We start from the raw sequence: 20,435 nt of genomic DNA, 5'->3' as shown, positions 1-20,435 counted from the left end.
ATAGGCATGAACTCATTCCACACTCACCACACCCTCAAGCAGTAGGATGCTTATACCCACTTCACAGAGGAGCATACTGAGGCTCAGAGAAGTTAGAACTCACCCAAGGTCATACAGTGAGAGGTAGAGCTGGGGCTTAAATCTAGGTGTGTCTTGTGCCAAAGTCCACGCTTCTCCTTGGCTGCGCTTTTACTGTATCAGTTTCCTAGAGCTGCTGTAACACATTAGCGGGACTTAATGGCTTAAGACAACAGAAGTTTACCCTCTTACAGTTCTGGAGGCCAGAAGTCCAAATAGTGTATTCAGGGCTGCATTCCCTCTGAAGGCCCTTGGGGCAAATCCTTCCTTTCCTCTTCAGCTTCTGGTGGCGCCAGCAGTCCTTGGCTTGTGACTGCATCGCTCTTATCTCTAATCTCTGCTTCCATCTTCACATGGCCTTCTCTTCTCCCTGTGTGCTGTGTGTCTCTTACAAAGACACTTGTCATTAGAGTTAGGGCCCACCCATATAATCCAGGGTGGTCTCAAGATCCTTAACTTAATTACATATGTAAAGATCCTTTTTCCAAATAAGACGAAGTTCACAGGTTCTGGGGGTTGGGACGTGGACTTGTCTTTTAGGGGCCACCATTCAACCCACTACAGTTATTAAAGCCTTGGTGGTGACAGTATCTGCTGGAGGTGCAGGGAGCGGGGAATTTCTGGAACGGCTTAGAAGTAGAAAAGAGAGGGATACTTCCCTGGTGGTCCAGTGGTTAAGACTCTGTGCTTCCACTGCAGGGGGTGCCAGTTTGATCCCTGGTCAGAGAACTAAGATCCTGCTTGCCGCTTGGTGCAAATAAAAAAAAAATGTAGGAGAGGAACAAAGTTGTGAGCCAAGGAGGCCAGTCTGGGGACCATGAGTGACAGGGGGTGTGCCTTAAGCTGGTGTTCCACCAGCAGTGATGTCAGTGAGGTAATAAATACACACAAACCACGTCTGAAAAAAAGAAAAAGAAAAGAAAAACAAGTAAAAAAAGAAAAAAAAAAGAACCTTCCCCGCCCCCCACCCCCACCCCATGCCACATCTGCGTATGGTGAGTACAGCCAGCCATGGGGCGGAAACCTGAAAACTTGTCCCCAGAGGCCACCCTTCCTATTGTGACACGTGTCTACATTAATGACTTTGAGGTTATAGATCCCACAGAAAATGGATTTGGCCTTCCTCACTTGCCTGGAGAGATGGGACAAGGCCTGGCCTGAGTGCCTGTGATGTGATTTACCTGCATCATCTTGGGCCCTCCCTTAACCTAGATGGTGGTATCATCTGTTTGTTTTTTTTTTATAAATTTATTTATTTAATTTTTGGCTGTGTTGGGTTTTTGCTGTTGTGCACAGGCTTTCTCTAGTTGTGGCGAGTGGGGGCTGCTCTTCGTTAAGGTGCACGGCTTCTCACTGCAGTGGCTTCTCTTGTTGCGGAGCACAGGCTCTAGGCGATTGGGCTTCGGCAGTTGTGGTGCACGGGCTTCAGTAATTGTGGCACGTGGACTCAGTAGTTGTGGTGCCCGGGCTTAGTTGCTCCATCCACAGCATGTGGGATCTTCCCGGACCAGGGCTCGAACCCGTGTTCCCTGCATCGGCAGGCGGATTCTTAACCACTTCGCCACCAGGGAAGTCCCGTGGTATCATCTTTACTCAGATAATCACACTCTTGAATGCATGAGGCCCAACCGAGATGAGGGCTCCAAGGAATGGCTACACGGCGTGAGAAGGCAGCTCACCAACTGGGCAGAACCCCTAACGCATACTGAGCACTTGTACTAACTCAGGTCTCATCATAGCTGGGTGAAGTGTGTATAGTTTTTTTTTTTTTTAATAAATTTATTTATTTTATTTATTTATTTTTGGCTGCATTGGGTCTTCGTTGCAGTGCACAGCCTTCTCATTGCGGTGGCTTCTCTCGTTGTGGAGCACGGGCTCTAGGAGCGTGGGCTTCAGTAGTTGCGGCATGTGGGCTCAGTAGTTGTGGCTCACAGGCTCTAGAGCGCAGGCTAGGTAGTTGTGGCGCACGGGCTTAGCTGCTCCGTGGCATGTGGGATCTTCTCGGACCAGGGATCGAACCCGTGTCCCCTGCAATGGCAGGCGGATTCTCAACCACTGTGCCACCAGGGAAGCCCCTGTGTACTGTTAATATCTTCATTTTCCAAGACGTGGAAGGGAGAAGGGTTAGGTTTAGATTCTGTGATTCTGTGAGCAGAACCAGGAAAAATGGTGCCAGGTGAGAAGGAGGCAGTTTTCGGCTCAAATAAAACAAAGAACTTGTTATCCTGTGAGTGGTCCCAACAATAGGATGGACTGTGCCTACAGGTGGTGAGTTCCCCATCTCTGGATATACTCAAGCAGAAGCTGCGTAGCCATTTGTCTGGAGTGCTACAGAGGGAATGCCCTCACTGTGAAGTTTCCTTCTATCTCTGAGATTCTAGGAATTTTCCCCAAGGAAACCATCAGATATCCGTGTGCACAAAGATGTTTATCACACTATTATTTATAATAACAAAAAGGCAGAGACAACCTACATGTCTTTTAAAGGGGGATTTATTAAGTAACTGTATTCAGGAACTTTAGTGTCTATAAGTGAGACCAGCTCTAGCCTGTAGTCTGTTTCTGTGTGGTCCTTGGGCTAAAGATGGTTTTTACACTTTTAAAGGCTTGTAAAAAAAAAAAAAAAAGAACAAAAGCAAGAAACAGAAGAATATGCATCCAGGCCTACCAAGTATTTCGGCCTCCCAAGCCTAAAATATTTACTCTCTGGCTCTTTACAGAAAAAGCCTGTTGACCTCTAGACTAGAATAACAATCGGTCACCAAAAATTATATTAATTTGTATCTGTGGATATAGAAAGATGGTCACAGCATATTTTTGAGAAGAAAGAAACAGGTTATTTAATAACGTTAGAACCAGATCCCATTTATATAAAACAGGGCCTGTGTGTTTGCCTGTTGTCTGTTAATGATCGTCTGTACTATTGATATTGGTTTTTAAATTTTCTTTATGAAGTGATTCTGTATTGTTTGGACCTTTTATAGGGAGCAGATGTTATTTCTGAGATCTCACAAAGCATTGGGGAATAAAATTAACTCTAAATGCTCCAGCAGTCCACGCTGTTTGGGACCAAGTGAGTTTTGATCTAGGCTCAAGCATTTTGTTTGATTTGGTTCCTAAGGTGCCGTAAGGTCGGTCAGACAGAGGGTTGGTGCTCTTAGCTTGTTGCTGTTGCTGTTATTGTTTTTAGGTCTCTTGCCCTGGCTTTGACTCCCATGAGCTCTTGTGCCTAAGGGAAAAAAAAATACCCCTCAGTTTAGTTAAAAACAAATTAGCTGCTTTGGGGAAATGATCTGACAACATTTCCCTTTGCAGTGGCAGAGCTGAGTCACTGCAGATTCAGGGCAGACAGGGTCAGGCTCAGGTGTCCTTCAGGGGACCTGGGTTGGTCCAGGTTAAGGATAGAAGGGAGGAGGGGAGGAAGGGAGAGAGGGGGGAGGCAGGAGGAAGCGCTGTCCTAATTTGTCCCAAAGCTTTTGGGTCTGTGGCTGGTTACTTCCAAGAATCAGGGCTCCTGACTCTCTGTCCCACAGGGAGTCCTCCAGTAACCACTATGTCTCCTTTGCACAGCATGAAAGGGACACGGTTCCTGCCTGCAGGACTTCCCAGTCTAGTGTGGAGGACAGACACGTCGATGTTCATTCACTCAACAGATGTGTGTTTTTTGTTTTCCATTTTTTTGGTTTTTTGGCTGCGCCTGTAGGATCTTAGTTCCCCAACCAGGGATTGAACCTGGGCCCCAGCAGTGAAAGTGCCGAGTCCTAACCACTGGACCACCAGGGAACTCCCTAACAGATGTGTTTTGAGCGCCTGCTCTGAGCTGGGTGCTGCTGGAAGTCCCAGGCACATAGTGGTGACCAAGACAATGCCACGCCTTTGGTACCTTATGTTTTCCTTGTCAAAGAGAATACGTGGGCTTCCCTGGTGGCGCAGTGGTTGAGAGTCCGCCTGCCGAGGCAGGGGACACGGGTTCGTGCCCCGGTTCCCACATGCCGCGGAGCGGCTGGGTCCGTGAGCCATGGCCGCTGAGCCTGCGCGTCCGGAGCCTGTGCTCTGCAACGGGAGAGGCCACAACAGTGAGAGGCCTGCGTACTGCAAAACAAAACAAAACAAAAACAAAAACAAAAAGCGAATACGTGAGGAGCGCACAGTTTGGGTCCTCAGGGGAGAAGCTGAAACTGAAGTCCAGAGGAAGGCACCGGGGTCTCGGGGAAGAGCACGGGGTTTGAATCTCTGCTCAGCCTCTGACTGCAACCGTGGACAAGTTCCTTTACTGCTCTCTATAAATCGGGAATGATAAATACTGTCTACCCTGTAGGGGTGCTAGGAAGATTAAATGATGTAAAATGCTTTCCCAGTGCCTGGCAAAGAGTCAATGTCCAACAACTGTTTATTATCCATTAAAAAAACAAAACACAGGTGTAAGAAGTACATAAAATCATGCCTGAGAAAGACCTGGCACGTAGTTGTTGTACCACAATACTGGTTGCCACCCTCTTGTGACCAGAGGTGTACGTTTTGTTCTGAATTGACCTCTCCTCCTTGCCCCACTGAGCCCTGTCACGGTGCCTGTGACATTGTTCTGTTGTTTATAAGTCTGTCTCTCCCCGACCCTGCCTGGGCTGTGAGCAGATTTTCTCCAAACCCTCGCGGAGTTGAGGAATGTGTGAAAACAGGCAAAGGCTCTGGAGGCAGCCCACCTCTGGACCAGTTCCCTTGAGTGGTTATAAGTGTGGGCTCTGGAAACCAAGTCTGAGTTTGAATGCTGCCATCCTAGCCGCGTGTCTTTGTATGAGCCGTCTAACTTAGCTCCTCTGTAGAATGGGGACGTTCCATGCATGGTCTTAACACTCAGGGCTGCAGTGACGATGAAATGAAATCTTGCATTCACTGCTTTTGGCATAGTGCCTGGTACATGAAAGAAAAGACAGAGAATATTGCTTAAAGAAAACAAACGACCCACCCAAAGCTGTTAGACCAGTCCCTGGTCTAACAGGGACTGTTAGAAAGGAGATACTGTTTCAGCCTTCTTCTGGGCACCGGGCATTAAGATGTCAGCACGCTGCCCTGGCTTTGCCTGGGGGAGGAAGTTCTTACTAGGAGCTTCCTTGTCGGTTGAGAAGCCCAGCTCTCCAGAGACCCAGGAGCGTGTGTGGATTTAATGTGGCCCGGGTTGTACGTCAGTCAGAGAACATGCCCAGTCGCCATCAAATTGAAGGAAAATGGATGGAGGTGGCTGTGTTCTTCCCTGACAGGGGGGCCTGTTGGACAGATGATGGACTGGATCTAGGGCTCTGAAACCAACATGGTGCTTCATATAAGGGTAGCCTCCGTGGGGTCTGAGAAGAATGGTTGGGAGCAAATTCCCCAGCAGCTATGGAATTCAAGATGAGCTTAAAGGGGATTTTGATCTAGAAGAAAACCAAAGAGCTTCCCAAGGCATTGCAGAGGCAGTAGAGTTCACCCCCAGGGTTAGGTCCAATCCATGGAGGATTGAATTCTATGAGGAAAAAAAAGCAAAAATTGTCAGGGGAAATAAACACAAAAGGGCTGCTAATTCTTGTTTGTGTGCTGGCTAGTAAGCTAGACACTTTCACATGTGTTGGCCCTTAAAAAGCATGAGTACACTGAAATTACCAAGGAGGGAAACAGCTTCAGAGAGGTGAAGTAATATATTCAAGATCACACAGCTAAGTATGTTGAGCTAAGATCCAAATGGCTCTAGAGGACTCCCTCACCAAACTCTCTAGCTTAGACAGCAGACACAGTGCGAGCACTTGATTATAGCCACAGCTTCTTTTTTGATAGCGGTACAATACACATAACATAAACTTTACCATTTTAACCGTTCTGAAGTGTACGGTTCACTGACGTTAAGTGCATTCACCTTGCTGTGCAGCCATCCCCACCATCCATCTCCAGAACTTTTTTTCCATCTTCTCAAACTGAGGCTCTGTACCCATCAAATAATGACTCCCCATTTCTCTTTTCCCCCAGCCCCTGGCAACCACCATTCTACTTTCTGCTGCTATGACTGACTAAGTACCTCACATGAGTGGAATCATAGAGGTTTTTGTCTTTTTGTGGGTGGCTTATTTCACTTGGCCCAATGTCCTTAAGGCTCATCTATGTTGTAGCGTGTGTCAGAATTTCCTTCCTTTTTAAGGCTGAATAATGTTCCATTGCATGTATAGACCACATTTTGTTTATCCATTCATTCGTCAATGGGTACCTTTTGGTTATTGTGAATGATGCTACTTTGAACCTGGGTGTACAGATATCTCTTCAAGACCCTACTTTTAATTCTTTTGGATATATACCTGGAAGTGGAATTTCTGGACCATATAGCAATTCTATTTTCAATTTTTTGAGGAATTGCTATGCTATTTTTCACAGTGGCTGCACCATTTTACATTCCCCCAACAGTGCACAAGGTTCTAATTTCTTCACATCCTCATCAACAATTGTTATTTTCTGGTTTTTTTTTAAATAGTAGCCATCCTAACTGGTATCTCATTGTGGTTTTGATTTGCATTTCTCTAATGATTAATGATGTTGAGTATCTTTTTTTATAGCTTTTTAATATGATTTTTAAAAATTAATTTTATTTATTTATTTATTTTTGGCTGTGGTGGGTCTTCGTTGCTGCTCGCAGGCTTTCTCTAGTTGTGGCGAGTGGGGGCTACTCTTCGTTGCAGGGCGCAGGCTTCTCATTGTGGTGGCTTCTCTTGTTGCGGAGCATGGCCTCTAGGCACGCGGGCTTCCGTAGTTGTGGCTCGCGGGCTCTAGAGCGCAGGCTCAGTAGTTGTGCCGCACGGGCTTCGTTGCTCCGCGGCACGTGAGAACTTCCCGGACCAGGGCTTGAACCCGTGTCCCTTGCATTGGCAGGTGGATTCTTAACCACTGCGCCACCAGGGAAGCCCGATGTTGAGTATCTTTTCATGTGCTTATTGGTCATTTGAATATCTTTAGAGAAATGTCTGTTCAAGTCCTTTACCCATATTTCAAATCTAGTTGTTTGCTTTTTTATCGTTGAGTTGTAGGAGTTCTTTATATATTCTGGATATTAACTCCTTATCAGATATGTGATTTGCAAATATTTTCTCCCATTCTGTGGATGGCCTTTTCACTCTGTTGATAGTGTCCTTTGATGCGTAAGAGCTTTGACTTTTTTATTTTAATAAATTTATTTATTTTATTATTTTATTTTATTTTATTTTTTGGCTGCGTTGGGTCTTTGTTGCTGTGCGTGGCTTTTCTCTGGTTGCAGCGAGTGGGGGCTACTCTTCGTTGAGGTGCGCAGGCTTCTCATTGCGGTGGCTTTTCTTGTTGCGGAGCATGGGCTCTAGGTGCATGGACTTCAGTAGTTGTGGCATGCGGGCTCAGTAGTTGTGGCTCGCGGGCTGTAGAGCGCAGGCTCAGTAGTTGTGGTGCACGGGCTTAGTTGCTCTGTGGCATGTGGGATCTTCCTGGACCAGGGCTCGAACCCATGTCCCCTGCCTTGGAAGGTGGATTCTTAACCACTGCACCACCAGGGAAGCCCCAAGAGCTTTGACTTTTGATGTAGTCCAGTTTATCTATTTTTTCTTTTGTTGCCTGTGCTTTTGGTATCATATCCCAGAAGTCACTGCCAAATCCAGTGTCACGAAACTTTCCCTCTGTGTTTTCTTCTAAGAGTTTTATTGTTTTAGCTCTTACATTTAGGTCTTATATCCATTTTGAGTTAATTTTTAAGTATGGTATAATATAAGGGTCCAATGTCATATCTACAACTTTTTGAAATAGGAAAAAGAAAAAAGGAATTAGAGACCAACAGTAGGATTTTGAGATGTGGGGAAATAAATAATTTATCTTCCTAGGAAATTCATTCTCTCACCCATTCTTGCTCTGCCCTACAACTAGCCTCCACACAGTAGAGTCAGAATGATCTTTTGAGAAACACACATAAATCAAATCACATCACTCCCCTGCCTAAACAGTGCAGCAATTTGTTCAGTGTCTGCCCCCTCCCTGAGACCATAAATTTCAAGACGTCAGACTGCCATCTTTACTCCTATATCCGTTACTCAGTGCCTGGCACATACCAGCTGCTCGATTAATACCTGTTGGATGAGTGAACAAACCTCAGCTTATAATAAGCTCACATTCCTTGACTTTTTGAAATATGGAGGACAAAGGAAGTGGAGGAGGAAGGAAGGTAAAAATCATGGAGGGGCAGAACAGCAAAGTCATTACCAGGTGTTGGCACTAGACTTCCTGAGTTAAATACCAGCTCTGCCACTTAATGGCCATGTGACCTTGGGCAAAATCACTTCATCTCTTGTGTCTCAGTTTATGTTCTTTAAGGTATGGCAACACATATTTGGATGATGAAAAGCAATTCAAAGAGGAGGAACAGGCTAAGAAGGGGTGAGAGGTGGGGCTGAAAACAGGGGCAGGGAATTGATTACCTATAGAGAGAGCAGTGAGACCCTTAGTCCCCCATCCCTTGTACCCTGCATAGCCAGGTGGCCACCCCTCCACTCTGCAGGAGGCCAGGGTTTTTTCCTTGGAGAAGTTAACCTGGAGGAACTGAACTTGGGACCAGTAGACACAGAAAGGGTCAGAGTGAGATACCAAAGGAAAAAATGGAGGTTTCTCAGACCCCTTCTCCAGCTCTGCTACCAGAATCCTGACAGCCAGAAGTGTGGTCCCCAGGCAGGAAATGGGAGGATTCTCTTCTGAAGGCCCCAAAGAAGAGACCTACAGACACTGATATTTAAATACTCCTAGTGTAAAAGCCAGATCTTCATTCAATCCCCGTAGAATGGAGCACACCAGTTGACAGCCCCCCACCCCAAGAGCTATCAATTAGTTAATGAGTGCTTCACTCAAAGACCAACCTTTAGTCACATATCACCGGATATTTGAAGGAAGTCTCCAGGATAAAAGAGGGAAGCCAAAGCAGACAAATAAAGAAAAATGTTCGAAGCAGATAGACAATGCAGAGAGCAGAAGAAAATCCAAAACAAAAATTATTAGTATCCTCAGAGAGAGTAGAGAAGATATTAGAAATAAGATGCTATATAAAAAGGAACAATAAGAGAAGAAAGTGCACTGGGAAAATAAAACATGAGAGACAAAACAAAGTTTTAAAAAGTCAGTAGAAAGGTTGAGAGGTAATGAAAAGGAAATTTCCCAGAAGATGTACCAAAAAGATGGAAAATAAAAAAGATAAGAAAATTAGATGATCAATCCAGGGGACCTGATATCTGACTACCAGATTGTCCAGGGATTCCAGAGAAAGCAGAGGGGAGGAAGTGATCAAAGATATGATGAGAGGACATTGTATACTGAAGGGCATAAACCTGAGACTGAGAAGACCTAATAAAAATGAAAAAGAGCCATCCTAAGGCACATCATCACAAATGTCAGAATACTGGGAATAGAAAGAAGGTCCTAAAAATTTCAGGGGTGGGGAGGACAGATTGCATACAAAACATCAGGAATCAGAATCATTTCAGATACTTCAGTGACAACACTATAAACTAGAAGATGAGGGAGCCATGCCTTCAATTTTCTGAGGGAAAATGGTTTCCAATCTACTGTTTTATGTAGAATGAATGAAATCAGAAGTGAGGATAGAAGAAAGACATTTTCAGACATGCAAGGGTGTAAAATTTTTACTTCCTACGTGCCCTTTCTTAGGAAGTGACTAGAGGATATGCTCCACTAAAATAAGGGCGTAAACCCAGATAAGAAGACTTGTAACCCAGGGAACAGGTGTGCAGTTTGTCTAGAAAGCAACCAGTCCCAGATTGAAAGGGGAGGAGGGAAGCTCCAGGAAGTGGATTCACTAGAAAAACAAAAGGAACTGATAGATTATGTGACTGCATGGAAAAGGCATTTTACGGATCTGCTGGAGTGTTTGAAGAGATTTATCAGTATGTACCCAGAACTAAGCAAATGAAAAAAAGAAGCAATTATTAACTCCAGGAAAAACAAAAATCAGTACTAGAAAATAAGTGTAACTATAGTATACCATCTGGCTCAGTGGACAGTAGTAAGTCATAAGAATGTAAACCCTGTGGGGCTTCCCTGGAGGCTCAGTGGTTAAGAATCCGCCTGTCAATGCAGGGGACATGGGTTCAAGCCCTGGTCGGGGAAGATCCCACATGCTGCAGAGCAACTAAGCCTGTGCGCCACAACTACTGAGCCTGCACTCTAGAGCCCGCGAGCCACAACTACTGAGCCCGTGAGCCACAACTACTGAAGCCCACACGCCTAGAGCCCGTGCTCCGCAACAAGAGAAGCCACCACAATGAGAAGCCTGTGCACCGCAATGAAGAGCAGCGCCCCCCCCCCCCCGCTGCAACTAGAGAAAGCCTGCACACAGCAATGAAGACCCAACACAGCCTAAAATAAAAATTAAAAAAAAAAAAGCTTAAAAGAAAAAAAAAGAATATAAACCCTGAAAAGAAGTAAACCTTGAATATCAATTTAGCTAAAAATTTAAAAATTGTGGTAGAACTATATTGGGAGGATGGAGAGAGGAAGTTGTGTAGTGTAAGAGAGTTAATCCTCATCTACCATATTTAAAGAGTTGTGGAGGATCTTAGTAGTGTTCACTAATATTTGGTTCTCCCTCCTTCTGGGCACATGAAAGACAACTTACTTCTCAGCCCCTTGCAATTGGGTGGGGCCATATGACTAGTTCTGGTCAGTCAGCTTCAGGTGAAAGTACTGTCTTGCAGCTAGAATGAAGCTTAGATGACCCTGTGGCTGTCACTTCTCCCTCTGTGGTGACCAAGGAGGCCTTGGGTTAAGATAGCAGAGCCACAAGGTTGAAGCAGGCTGGAAATGCCTCATGGAATATGGTTGTGCTGGAGACACTGAATGGATTCTGCAAGGGTAAGAACTAAAGCTTTTTTGTGTGTTAAGCCACTGAGATTTTGGGATTGTCTGTTACTGCTGCATAGCCTGGCTTAACCGAATACAAACTTCAACAGATACTGTCTAAAATAGATACATCAAGAAATAGACATTTAAACATATTATTTAGAATTCTGGAGATAATCACTAGAAAAATAATTTAAAACATTAAAAGCGGTTGCCTCTGGTGAGCAGGACAGAGAAGTGAGGATGGGGTAAGGCAGAGGGGCAAGTGTTTCCATTATAGTACTGTAACACTAGGTAATTGTATTACATTGGCAGAAACCACACCTATGCGGTTTGGAAGGATTCCTGCCAAACCATCACAGTGGCTGTCTCTTAGGAGGGAGGGCTTGCTAGAATGAACGAGCATCTGAGGGAACCACAGATGTGGCTGGATGTGATGGGCAGGCACAGTGGGAAAGGAGGCTACCCAGATGGAATGCCAGTGTGAGGAGTTTGGTTTTTATCCAGATGGCGGTGGGGAGCCATGGAAGGATTGTAAGCGGTAGAGTCGAATCTGCCTGCGAAAATCTACCTTTTCATTTGGAGGATGAAGTGTGGGGCAGGGAGCCTGCTGTGATGGTTCCCGTGAGAACTGAGGAGGCTTGGACTAAGACATCTGTACCACAAATGTCTACTGAGAGCCTGCTATTGGCCAGGTACCATTAGTAGGCCTGACGATACAGCAGTGAACGAGATGGGCAAAGCGCCCTGCCTTCAGGGTGGTGGTTCGTGCTGTAAAGAATGAAGCAGCGTAAAGAGAGGGAAGAGAGGGCACTTAAGATAGAGAGGGCAGGGCAGCTTCTCTGAGGAGGAGATATTTGAATAGATCCTGAATTACGTGAAGGAACAAGCCAGGCAAAATTTGGAGGATGAGGGTTCCAGGCTGAGCGAGCAGCAGTCTGGAGGCCCTGAGGTGGGATGGGAACAGCAGAGAGGCCGGGATGGGGGTGGGGGGCCCGTCCATCAGGGGGAAGGTTCTGGGAGCTGAGACCCAAGAGGTGGTCAGGGCCAGTTTGTGGAATGTGGAGGAACTTTGGGGGGCCCCTATGGGGCTGAGAGCCAGAGAGTGGCAGGATTTGTCTGAGGAGGTGAAGAGGACGGGGCTTGACAGCCGGTGAGCCATGGGAGTGGTGGGGGGGCCTGTGACGAGAGGCCTCCCTCTCCCTCTGCTGGGGCCCCGCCTGCCAGAGTCAGCTGTGCCTCAGCCCTGCCCAGACCAGCTACAGCAGCTTCATCACCCTCTTCCCAGCGTCCCAGCCCCCTCTGGGAATTGAAGGATCCTTTCCAAATCAAAATAGCAGGCAAAGAACAGCCTCTGATTGTTCTGCGCAAAAGAAGTGAAATTAGACAAGTCAGCTGCGGGATTGAGGCGGCCTCCCACACAGCTGTTCCTGCACCCGCTGAAGGCGGACCTCCCGAGACTTGCAGTTCTGCTGTCTCCGAGCAAAACTTTTTGCTTCTCCAGCCCAGGGCAGATAGTTATTTTGGGAGGGAGTGGGACAGATGCTGGCCCTGAAGGACCATGAAGGAGTCAATTTTTTTTTTTAACCAAAAAAATCAGTTACTTCACGAAGGAACAGCCTTAGCTGATGTGAGTTTGTTCAGTCATTCAGAACACACTGGGTGCGCTCATCCTGGGTGCCCCGGGCTCGGCATGGTGTCAGGGGGATTCCGGCCCAGAGGAGTAGAGGCACACAGCGTGCTTCCACCCTTGGTGGAGGGTGGAGAGAGCACTGTCTGGGAGCCGGGAGGTCCAAGTTCTCACCTTGGTTCTGCCGCTGTCGCTCTGTGACCTTGGGTCAGTTTCCCATCTCTCCCCCGTGTGGGCTTTAGGCTACATATTGTTTCTCAAACTAAACTCCGTGAGAATCGTGTGTGTATATGTGTGTGTGTGTGTGTGTGTGTGTGTGTGTGTGTGTGTGTGGTGTCTTGTTAAAGATGAAGATTCCCAGGCCTGAATTCCAGAGATTAAGATTGAGAAAGGGACTTCCCTGGTGGTCCAGTGGTTAACACTCTGTGCTTCCAATGCAGGGGGCGTGGGTTCGATCCCTGGTCGGGGAGTAAAGATCCCACATGCCGCGCATGGCCCCCCCTCCAAAAAAAAATATTGAGAAGGTCTGGGGTGGGGTCCAAGAATTTGCACTTCTCACAGGCTCTTCCGGTAATTCCTTTGGGAGTCCTTGGACCACATGGTAGCAAAACCGCTTCCCGTCAATCTCTCAGGGCTCTTCCTGCTCTGAAATTTGAGGAGTTCCTCATGCAACCCTTCCCTGGGTTTCTGAGATCATTCCAGGGGCATGAAAGGCATCCTTACCCCTGCCTCAGTGTGCATGTGTTTCCGTGATGATCACACTGCACGGGAATGGTCTATTTCAGTGTAGTTAGCCTCCTCCAGGCTATCCGGTGCCCAGCCCAGGCCCTGGTACAGAGGCGTTTTGACTATAAATGTTGGCCCGACAATGGGTCAGCTGTAGTGCAGGCAGCTGGGCGGCAGCGTAGAGCATGGAGGGACGTTGCAGAACTCTGGGTGCCCAGCTTGTTGCAGACATCGGGCTTGGACCCTTGGGCTCACACCCTGGGTCAGATGTGTGACTCTGTCACCTGCTCCCCTTCCCCACAGCTGGGTGAGTCCAGCTACCTGGGGATAAGATGGTCTGGATGGGACCATAGACTGGGAGCCCTGGTCTACCACGGAGAATATCCAGGCAGTGTAAGGCCCCAGCCAGTTTGCCCCGGCTTCCTTGGAGCTGGCTAGTCATATTCCCAAAAGGTCAGATCAGTGGCAGAGGCCAGAGGGTCAGGTCACTCTGGTCTAGCCCCCAGCTTCACTCTTATATATGAAGAATAATAACAGCTATCACATACCGAGCACTTACCATGCTTTGAGCTCAGTGCTAAATGCTGTATCATCTCATTAAATTTTATAACAACCCTATGAGGTTGGTAAAAGTATCACCCCTTTTTTACAGTTATGGACACTGAGGCTTAGAGAATTCAAGTTACTAGTCTAGAGTCACTCAGCTAATAAACAGTAGAGGCAGAATTAGGACCTAGACCTGTTTTCCTCTGGAGGCCAGCTTTATCTTTAACCATATTGCTTAGAACCCCTGGGAAGATAAGGGTTTTTCCTCCAATACCTCCTGCCAAAGTTACCCCCTGCCAGAGAACTCCTTTTGCATCTGTTATAGTGGAAAGGAGTGATGCTGAATCAGATAGTTCAGGGTTCTAGTCCCACTTCTGCCCCTGACCTTTTGTGTGATCTTTGGCAAGTCATTTCCCCTCCCTGAGTTTCATGTGAAACTGAAATCTGTGAAATGGAAAAATTACAAATGCACTTCCTTTTAAGGTACACTAAGATGAAGACGGCCACCAACATCTACATCTTCAACCTGGCCTTGGCAGACGCACTGGCCACCAGCACACTGCCCTTCCAGAGTGCCAAGTACCTGATGGAGACGTGGCCCTTTGGGGAACTGCTCTGCAAGGCTGTGCTCTCCATTGATTACTACAACATGTTCACCAGCATCTTCACGCTCACCATGATGAGTGTCGACCGCTATATCGCCGTCTGCCACCCTGTCAAGGCCCTGGACTTACGTACACCTGCCAAGGCCAAGCTGATCAACATCTGCATCTGGGTCCTGGCCTCGGTTGTTGGTGTACCCATCATGGTCATGGCCGTGACCCGCCCCCGGGGTGAGTGAGGGAGGGAGCCTTGGTACAGGTCACTGACCACAGGAGGCAGCTCACGGGCCTCCGTGGGTTTGCAGGCCACTTACCAGGGTGGGTGTAAGTGGCTCACCAATGGAAATATGGATTGCTGATCAATGAAAGTGTGGATGGCTGGCCAGTGGGACTGTGAATAGGCAACCAATGGGGACGTGAATGGTGGACTGTTGTGAGGTGGTCATACGGGTAGCTGGCCAAAGGAAGTTTATAAATGGGATTACAGATGGCTAGATGTGTGGATGACTGACCTTTAGGGAGATGGATGGATAGCCGGTGGGGTGAGGGTGTCACTGACCGGTGAGCAGTGCAGGCCACAAGATCTGCAATCCCATCCCAAATTCCCTTCCACCCCGTTGACCCAGATGACCAAAGCAAGGCCTAGAGAATGGCCTGCACAGAATGACAGGTGCATTTTCTCAGAGTAAAATGGTAATTCGTACAGTAACCACCTGTATCAGTCAGGATGGCTGCTGTAACAATCTCCAAAGCTCCAAGGCTTAACACAGTAGAAGTTTCTCACTCACATCGCAATCCAGTGTGAGTAAGCGGAGGAGGGGCTCTATTCCACACAGTCATTCAGGGATCCAGGCTCCAAGTGATGGTTTTGGATGCAGTGTGCTGGCATCTGGCCAGCAGATGAATATGGGAGTAGTGAGAAAGCACAACCACTTTTAAATGTCAGGGCGCATCACTTCCTAGTGATGGCTGGTCACATGACCCCTACTTGATGTAAGTGGGAAAAGTAGTTTAGCAGGGTGCCAAAGACACTGGTCACTAACCTAGCTGCGCCACACTCTATCATGGAGTGTTGAAAAGATTAAATGAGGTTATACGTGTAAAAGACTTAGGACAAGGCCTGGCTCATTGTCAAGGCCCAATAAGTAGCAGCTATCAGGATGATTAAGCCTGTGAGATAGACAAGGCAGGGACTCCTACTTCCATAGGACCGAAAGAAAACAATCAGAGAGGTCAGGTGGTTTACTTAGGGTCACATAGCCAGACATTTGGTAGAATCGGCCTAGAACCCAAGGCTCCTGCCCCCATATCTGTTGCTCCTTTTGGCTGCTGGGGTGAAGGTTTGTGTTGTGGTAGGAGAGGGAACAGGCTTGGTGGGAGGTTTCTTGGCCACCTTCCACTCTCACAAGGGTAGAGCTCCTGGTGCCTTATATAGTCTCTGTGTGATTAGACTTGACTCACCAGCTGGGCCCCATTCCTCACTGTCAGCCTTCAGTTTACAGGCCATTAACTGCAGCCCTTCTGGGGCCAGGCCAGATGGGCCCCCTCATCCCCAACCCCCCCCCACACACACTCTTTTACACACACACATACACTCCCCCAGTGTGTGTCACTGGCACTCAGTTCTGTAAGCCACTTGCTGTGTGACCTTGGACAAGTGCTGTTCCTCTCTGGGCCTGCTTCTGCCATCTGTACAATGAAGTCCTTGGGTTCAGTCATTGGTGGGGGTCCTGTCAGCCTGATGTCCTGTGGACCCACTCTGTCTGTGGATCCCAGCCCTTTTCTTACATCTCTCAGGCTCCAAGTCCCCTGGGTGGGTCCTCAGATTCCAGAATCCCAAGAGGTCCTGGAAGTCCCCTGGGCCAGCCTCAGCTGTATCTGAATCCCGTAACATCCCCTGAGGTGCTCATCCAGCCCAAGGCCACACTCCTGGAACAGGGAGCTCCTTCCATCCTAGGTGCCCCTCTTATCTCGGGACAAGTGGTGGCAGTCAGAAAGTCCTTGACATTAAGCTGACATCTGCCTCCTTGGCCCTAGTTCTGACCCCCGGACTCCCATACATTTCTGCTCCTCGGCCCTTGAACCCCACTGTGCTAAATGCTTTCCATGCCATGGCCCATTTAATCCTCACAACAACCCTATGAGTTTAGGTACCGTTGTTAGTCCCACTTTATGGGAGCTCTAATAGAGGTTCAATAATTTGCCCAAGGCCACATCACACAGCAGGGCTTGAGTCCTGCTCTTTTTTTTTTTTTTTTTTTGGCGTTGCCCGGGGCCCATGGCCGCTGGGCCTGCCCGTCCGGAACCTGTGCTCCGCGACGGGAGAGGCCGCAGCAGTGAGAGGCCCGCGGGCCCAGCCGCTCTGCGGCATGCGGGATCCTCCCGGACCGGGGCACGAACCCGTGTCCCCTGCATCGGCAGGCGGACTCCCAACCACTGCGCCACCAGGGCGCCCTGAGTCCTGCTCTTAACTCATGCTCTCTAAGTCAATCCTAGCAATATTTTCCCCATTGGAGCTACTTTGGAAATGTGTGGGGTATTTTCAGTTATCATAATGACCGTCATTTAGTGGGCTTGGGCTAAATTATATCATTATCATTATATCACTGCTGCCCATGTACATAGAGGCTGATAAAGGGACTGGGAGAGAATATAGAAAGCAGACCTCCTAGGTTAGGGCCAATCCTGCTGAAGTCTTGAAGGATGAGTAGGAGTTCACCAAGTGCAGAAGTGATGGAGGACATTCCGGGTAGAAGAATCACCTTGAGAAAAGGCCAGGAGGAGGCAGTGGGGCTTGACTAAGCTGAGAAGGGTGGGTGAGCAGGGAGACAAGGTCCTTAGGCCCACGAGCCCCTCACCCACTGTCTTTCCTTGTTTCCCCGGCCCAGACGGGGCAGTGGTGTGCATGCTCCAGTTCCCCAGCCCCAGCTGGTACTGGGACACGGTGACCAAGATCTGCGTGTTCCTCTTCGCCTTCGTTGTGCCCATCCTCGTCATCACCGTCTGCTACGGCCTCATGCTGCTGCGCCTGCGCAGCGTGCGCCTGCTCTCTGGCTCCAAGGAGAAGGACCGCAGTCTGCGGCGCATCACACGCATGGTGCTGGTGGTGGTGGGCGCCTTCGTGGTGTGCTGGGCCCCCATCCACATCTTTGTCATCGTCTGGACGCTGGTGGACATCGACCGCCGCGACCCGCTCGTGGTGGCCGCGCTGCACCTGTGCATCGCGCTCGGTTACGCCAACAGCAGCCTCAACCCCGTGCTCTACGCCTTCCTTGACGAGAACTTCAAGCGCTGCTTCCGCCAGCTCTGCCGCACGCCCTGCGGCCGCCCGGAACCCGGCAGCTTCGGCCGCGCCCGCGAAGCTACGGCCCGCGATCGGGTCACCGCCTGCACCCTGTCCGACGGTCCCGGCGGTGGTGCCGCCGCCTGACCCCGCCGGGCCGGCCCGCCGCGCACCCCTCCGGAGTGACCCCGGCGGTCATGCCGAGTTCTAATGGGGGCGGGGGCCACGACGCGGAGTGGGGCGGAAGGGGGCCGCTGGTCTGGAGATGGGGCCCCTGCAGTGGGGTGGACCTCTGGTCTGGGGAAGGCGGGGTGGGGGCGGGGTGGGGAAGGATGATGGGGCGGTGCCTCTAGGCTGAGCTCAAGGTCAAAGGCTTTGGGTTGGGCTGGGGAAGCTAGCGAGCCTAGGGGAGTGGGACCTGTTGCTCTAGGATTGGGCGGCTAAACGGGGCCCCCGCGCGGGGGGCGGGGCCTCAACCTCGAGACAGCCACGGGTTCTAATTGCAGCTGCGCTTGCAGGAATTGGGGTCTGGCCTGAGACCGGGCCCAGGACCAAGGAGGGGAAGTGGTGAGGACGGTGGAATTGAGCTTCAAGATTGGACCTCTCTGTGGTGGGGAGGGGCCCCTTCTGGGGGTGAGTCGAAGGACAGGACAGCGAGGCTGCGTCTACAGCTCCAGATCGGGCCGCGAGATAGGGCCTGTGTGCAGGGCATGGGGCCTCAATTTGCGGTAGAGTACCAACCCCGAGTTCCAGAAAGAGGCGGGGCTTGCCGAGCTCCAGGTCCAACTTGGCATCTTTATAAACAAAGAGAAAATAAAATAGAGAGAAACACTCTACCTTTTCTCTCCTTGACAGTCGTTTCCCTGGAATGGGCAGAGATGCCCCGCATCGAAGTAGTGTCTCCAGCACTGTGTCCCTGTGGGGCTTGGGCTGAGACAGTGGAGCAAGGACAGAGGCTGCAGGACAGGGTAGCCTCAGGTGGGGTAGGGTCCCAACAGGAAGGAGTAGGGAGGGCCTGCGGATCCAAAACCAGAGCTGCCAGTCGGCCTCTGTGCCAAGGGCTGGTGGGGGTGGCAGAGAGAGGGGGCTTCTGCTTTGAGGTTAGGTCCTCAAGCTGGAGGGCAGATGCTTTGGGGATCCCCACGGCCCTGGCTTCTGTGGCCCAGGTGCTGGAGGACAGAGCTCCACACTAGTTAGAGCTCCGTGAATGTAGGTGGCACCTGGGACTGGGTGGGGGCATCTGAAGCACCAGGGTGGAATTTTCCTTCTCTCAGTCTCTGGCGCCTTGATAAGAACCTCCAGGAAATCCTCTCTCCCTCCTCCCAACATCTGGCTGCACCCGACATGTCCAGTGAACTGGAACCACATCCCCTCCCCGGGACCTGACTTTGAAGGAACTGGGGGGAAGAAGATTTTTATAACTGCAGTGCCAGCATCAGTGTGCGTCCCCAGGCCCCCCGCCTGCTCGAGCTGCCCCCTTCAAGCTGCGAAGGGCGAGGTCCACCAGAGCTAGGCATAGAAGTTTTTCTCTTTGTTTGTTTGGCATTTTATTCAGCCACTGCCAGGTCTTTGCTTCCCCCCAGCATCAGGGTCTGGCCTGTTCCCTGTGCCTCCCCCATGCTTCATCTCCCCACCTCCCCACCTCTCTCCCCTCTCTCCCCAGCACTGTCTCTATCACACACCGCTGAATCCCCAGTGAAGCAGTGTGCTGACATCTTTGTAAAAACAAATTTAATTTTCTTCCCTTTTTGGGACAGATGGAAAGAAATTGACGTCTTTGTCTCAAACAGAAAAAAAAAAAAGAAACGATATACCTCTTCTCCCTTTGACAGTCATTTCCTTGGAACAAAAGCCTTTCTGCTGTCTGGGAGGCTGTCACTCTAGCAGGGGCTGAGCTAGCATTCAGGGGCTTTGGCACTTAGGCACCAAGGTGGGCTTTGGACACATTAGGGGTAGGGATGCCCTTAGTGGGCAAAGCATAGTCCCCTTCTCAGGAAGCCTCAGACCTGGGAATTTTCTTCCCTCAGGAAATGGCTCTACTAGGACCCTGGAAGATGTGGGACCATGCCCAGTACTTAGATCCAGGCTGATAAGCTACCAAGGCCTGGGGTCCCAGCCCACCTAGACCACCTTCACCATCCAAATGGATCCTTGGACTATAGAGATCTCTGTGTCTGAATGGCGGGGTGTCAGCAAGGCAGGGGACACACTTCTGGACACTTGTTATCACTTGGGACCCCTCCTGCTAGTGCCTTGTGGAGATGTCATAGGAAGGGGACAATTTAGGAACGGGGGAAGACTCCTGAAGGAGGTGATATTGGAGCCAGGGCTGTTTCTTCTCCGTGTAAAGACTGTGTCCCCTTCAACCCCTCCTAGGACAGGCCTGTCTCGAGGCTGCTCTGGATCCACTCACTGCCATTTCCTGTGGCTGTGACAGATCTGCCTGGTTTTTGTTGTTGTTGTTTGTTTTTTACCACTTCTTATATATAAATTTGTCTTGGAGTCATCAGGGGCTGACTACTTCCTGTGCACACTGGGCACTGGGACCCGGAAATGAGTCAGATACGGCCCTGCCCTCAGAAAGTTCAAGCCCATGCTCAGCAAGAGCATAAACAGATCTTTGCATCTCAGTGTGATGCGTTCCGTGACAGGGAGGGCGGGGGGTCACAGGGAAGTGCCTTTCCCAGCTTTT

At 49.4% G+C, this 20,435-nt stretch overlaps 1 protein-coding gene and 1 non-coding gene across 2 annotated transcripts in view; one reads left to right on the top strand and one right to left on the bottom strand.

The window, feature by feature from the left end:
• Positions 1–18,033, top strand: part of OPRD1 (opioid receptor delta 1) — a 36,432-nt gene extending 18,399 nt beyond the window's left edge. Inside the window, exons 2-3 of the mRNA XM_027109413.1 lie at positions 14,342–14,691; positions 17,349–18,033. Coding sequence (XP_026965214.1) covers positions 14,342–14,691; positions 17,349–17,890 — 892 coding nt within the window. The 3' untranslated portion in view covers positions 17,891–18,033. The remainder of the gene's footprint in view (positions 1–14,341; positions 14,692–17,348) is intronic.
• Positions 3,790–3,861, bottom strand: TRNAE-UUC (transfer RNA glutamic acid (anticodon UUC)). Its single transcript has one exon. It is a non-coding gene; the product is annotated as a tRNA-Glu (tRNA).
• Positions 18,034–20,435: the final 2,402 nt, after the last annotated feature.

Source organism: Aethalodelphis obliquidens, unplaced genomic scaffold, assembly GCF_003676395.1.
Source record: "Aethalodelphis obliquidens isolate GAN/ISIS:26980383/991018 unplaced genomic scaffold, ASM367639v1 scaffold9, whole genome shotgun sequence".
In the NCBI taxonomy this organism is placed as follows: domain Eukaryota; kingdom Metazoa; phylum Chordata; class Mammalia; order Artiodactyla; family Delphinidae; genus Aethalodelphis; species Aethalodelphis obliquidens.
This window is presented reverse-complemented; position numbering and strand designations above follow the sequence as displayed.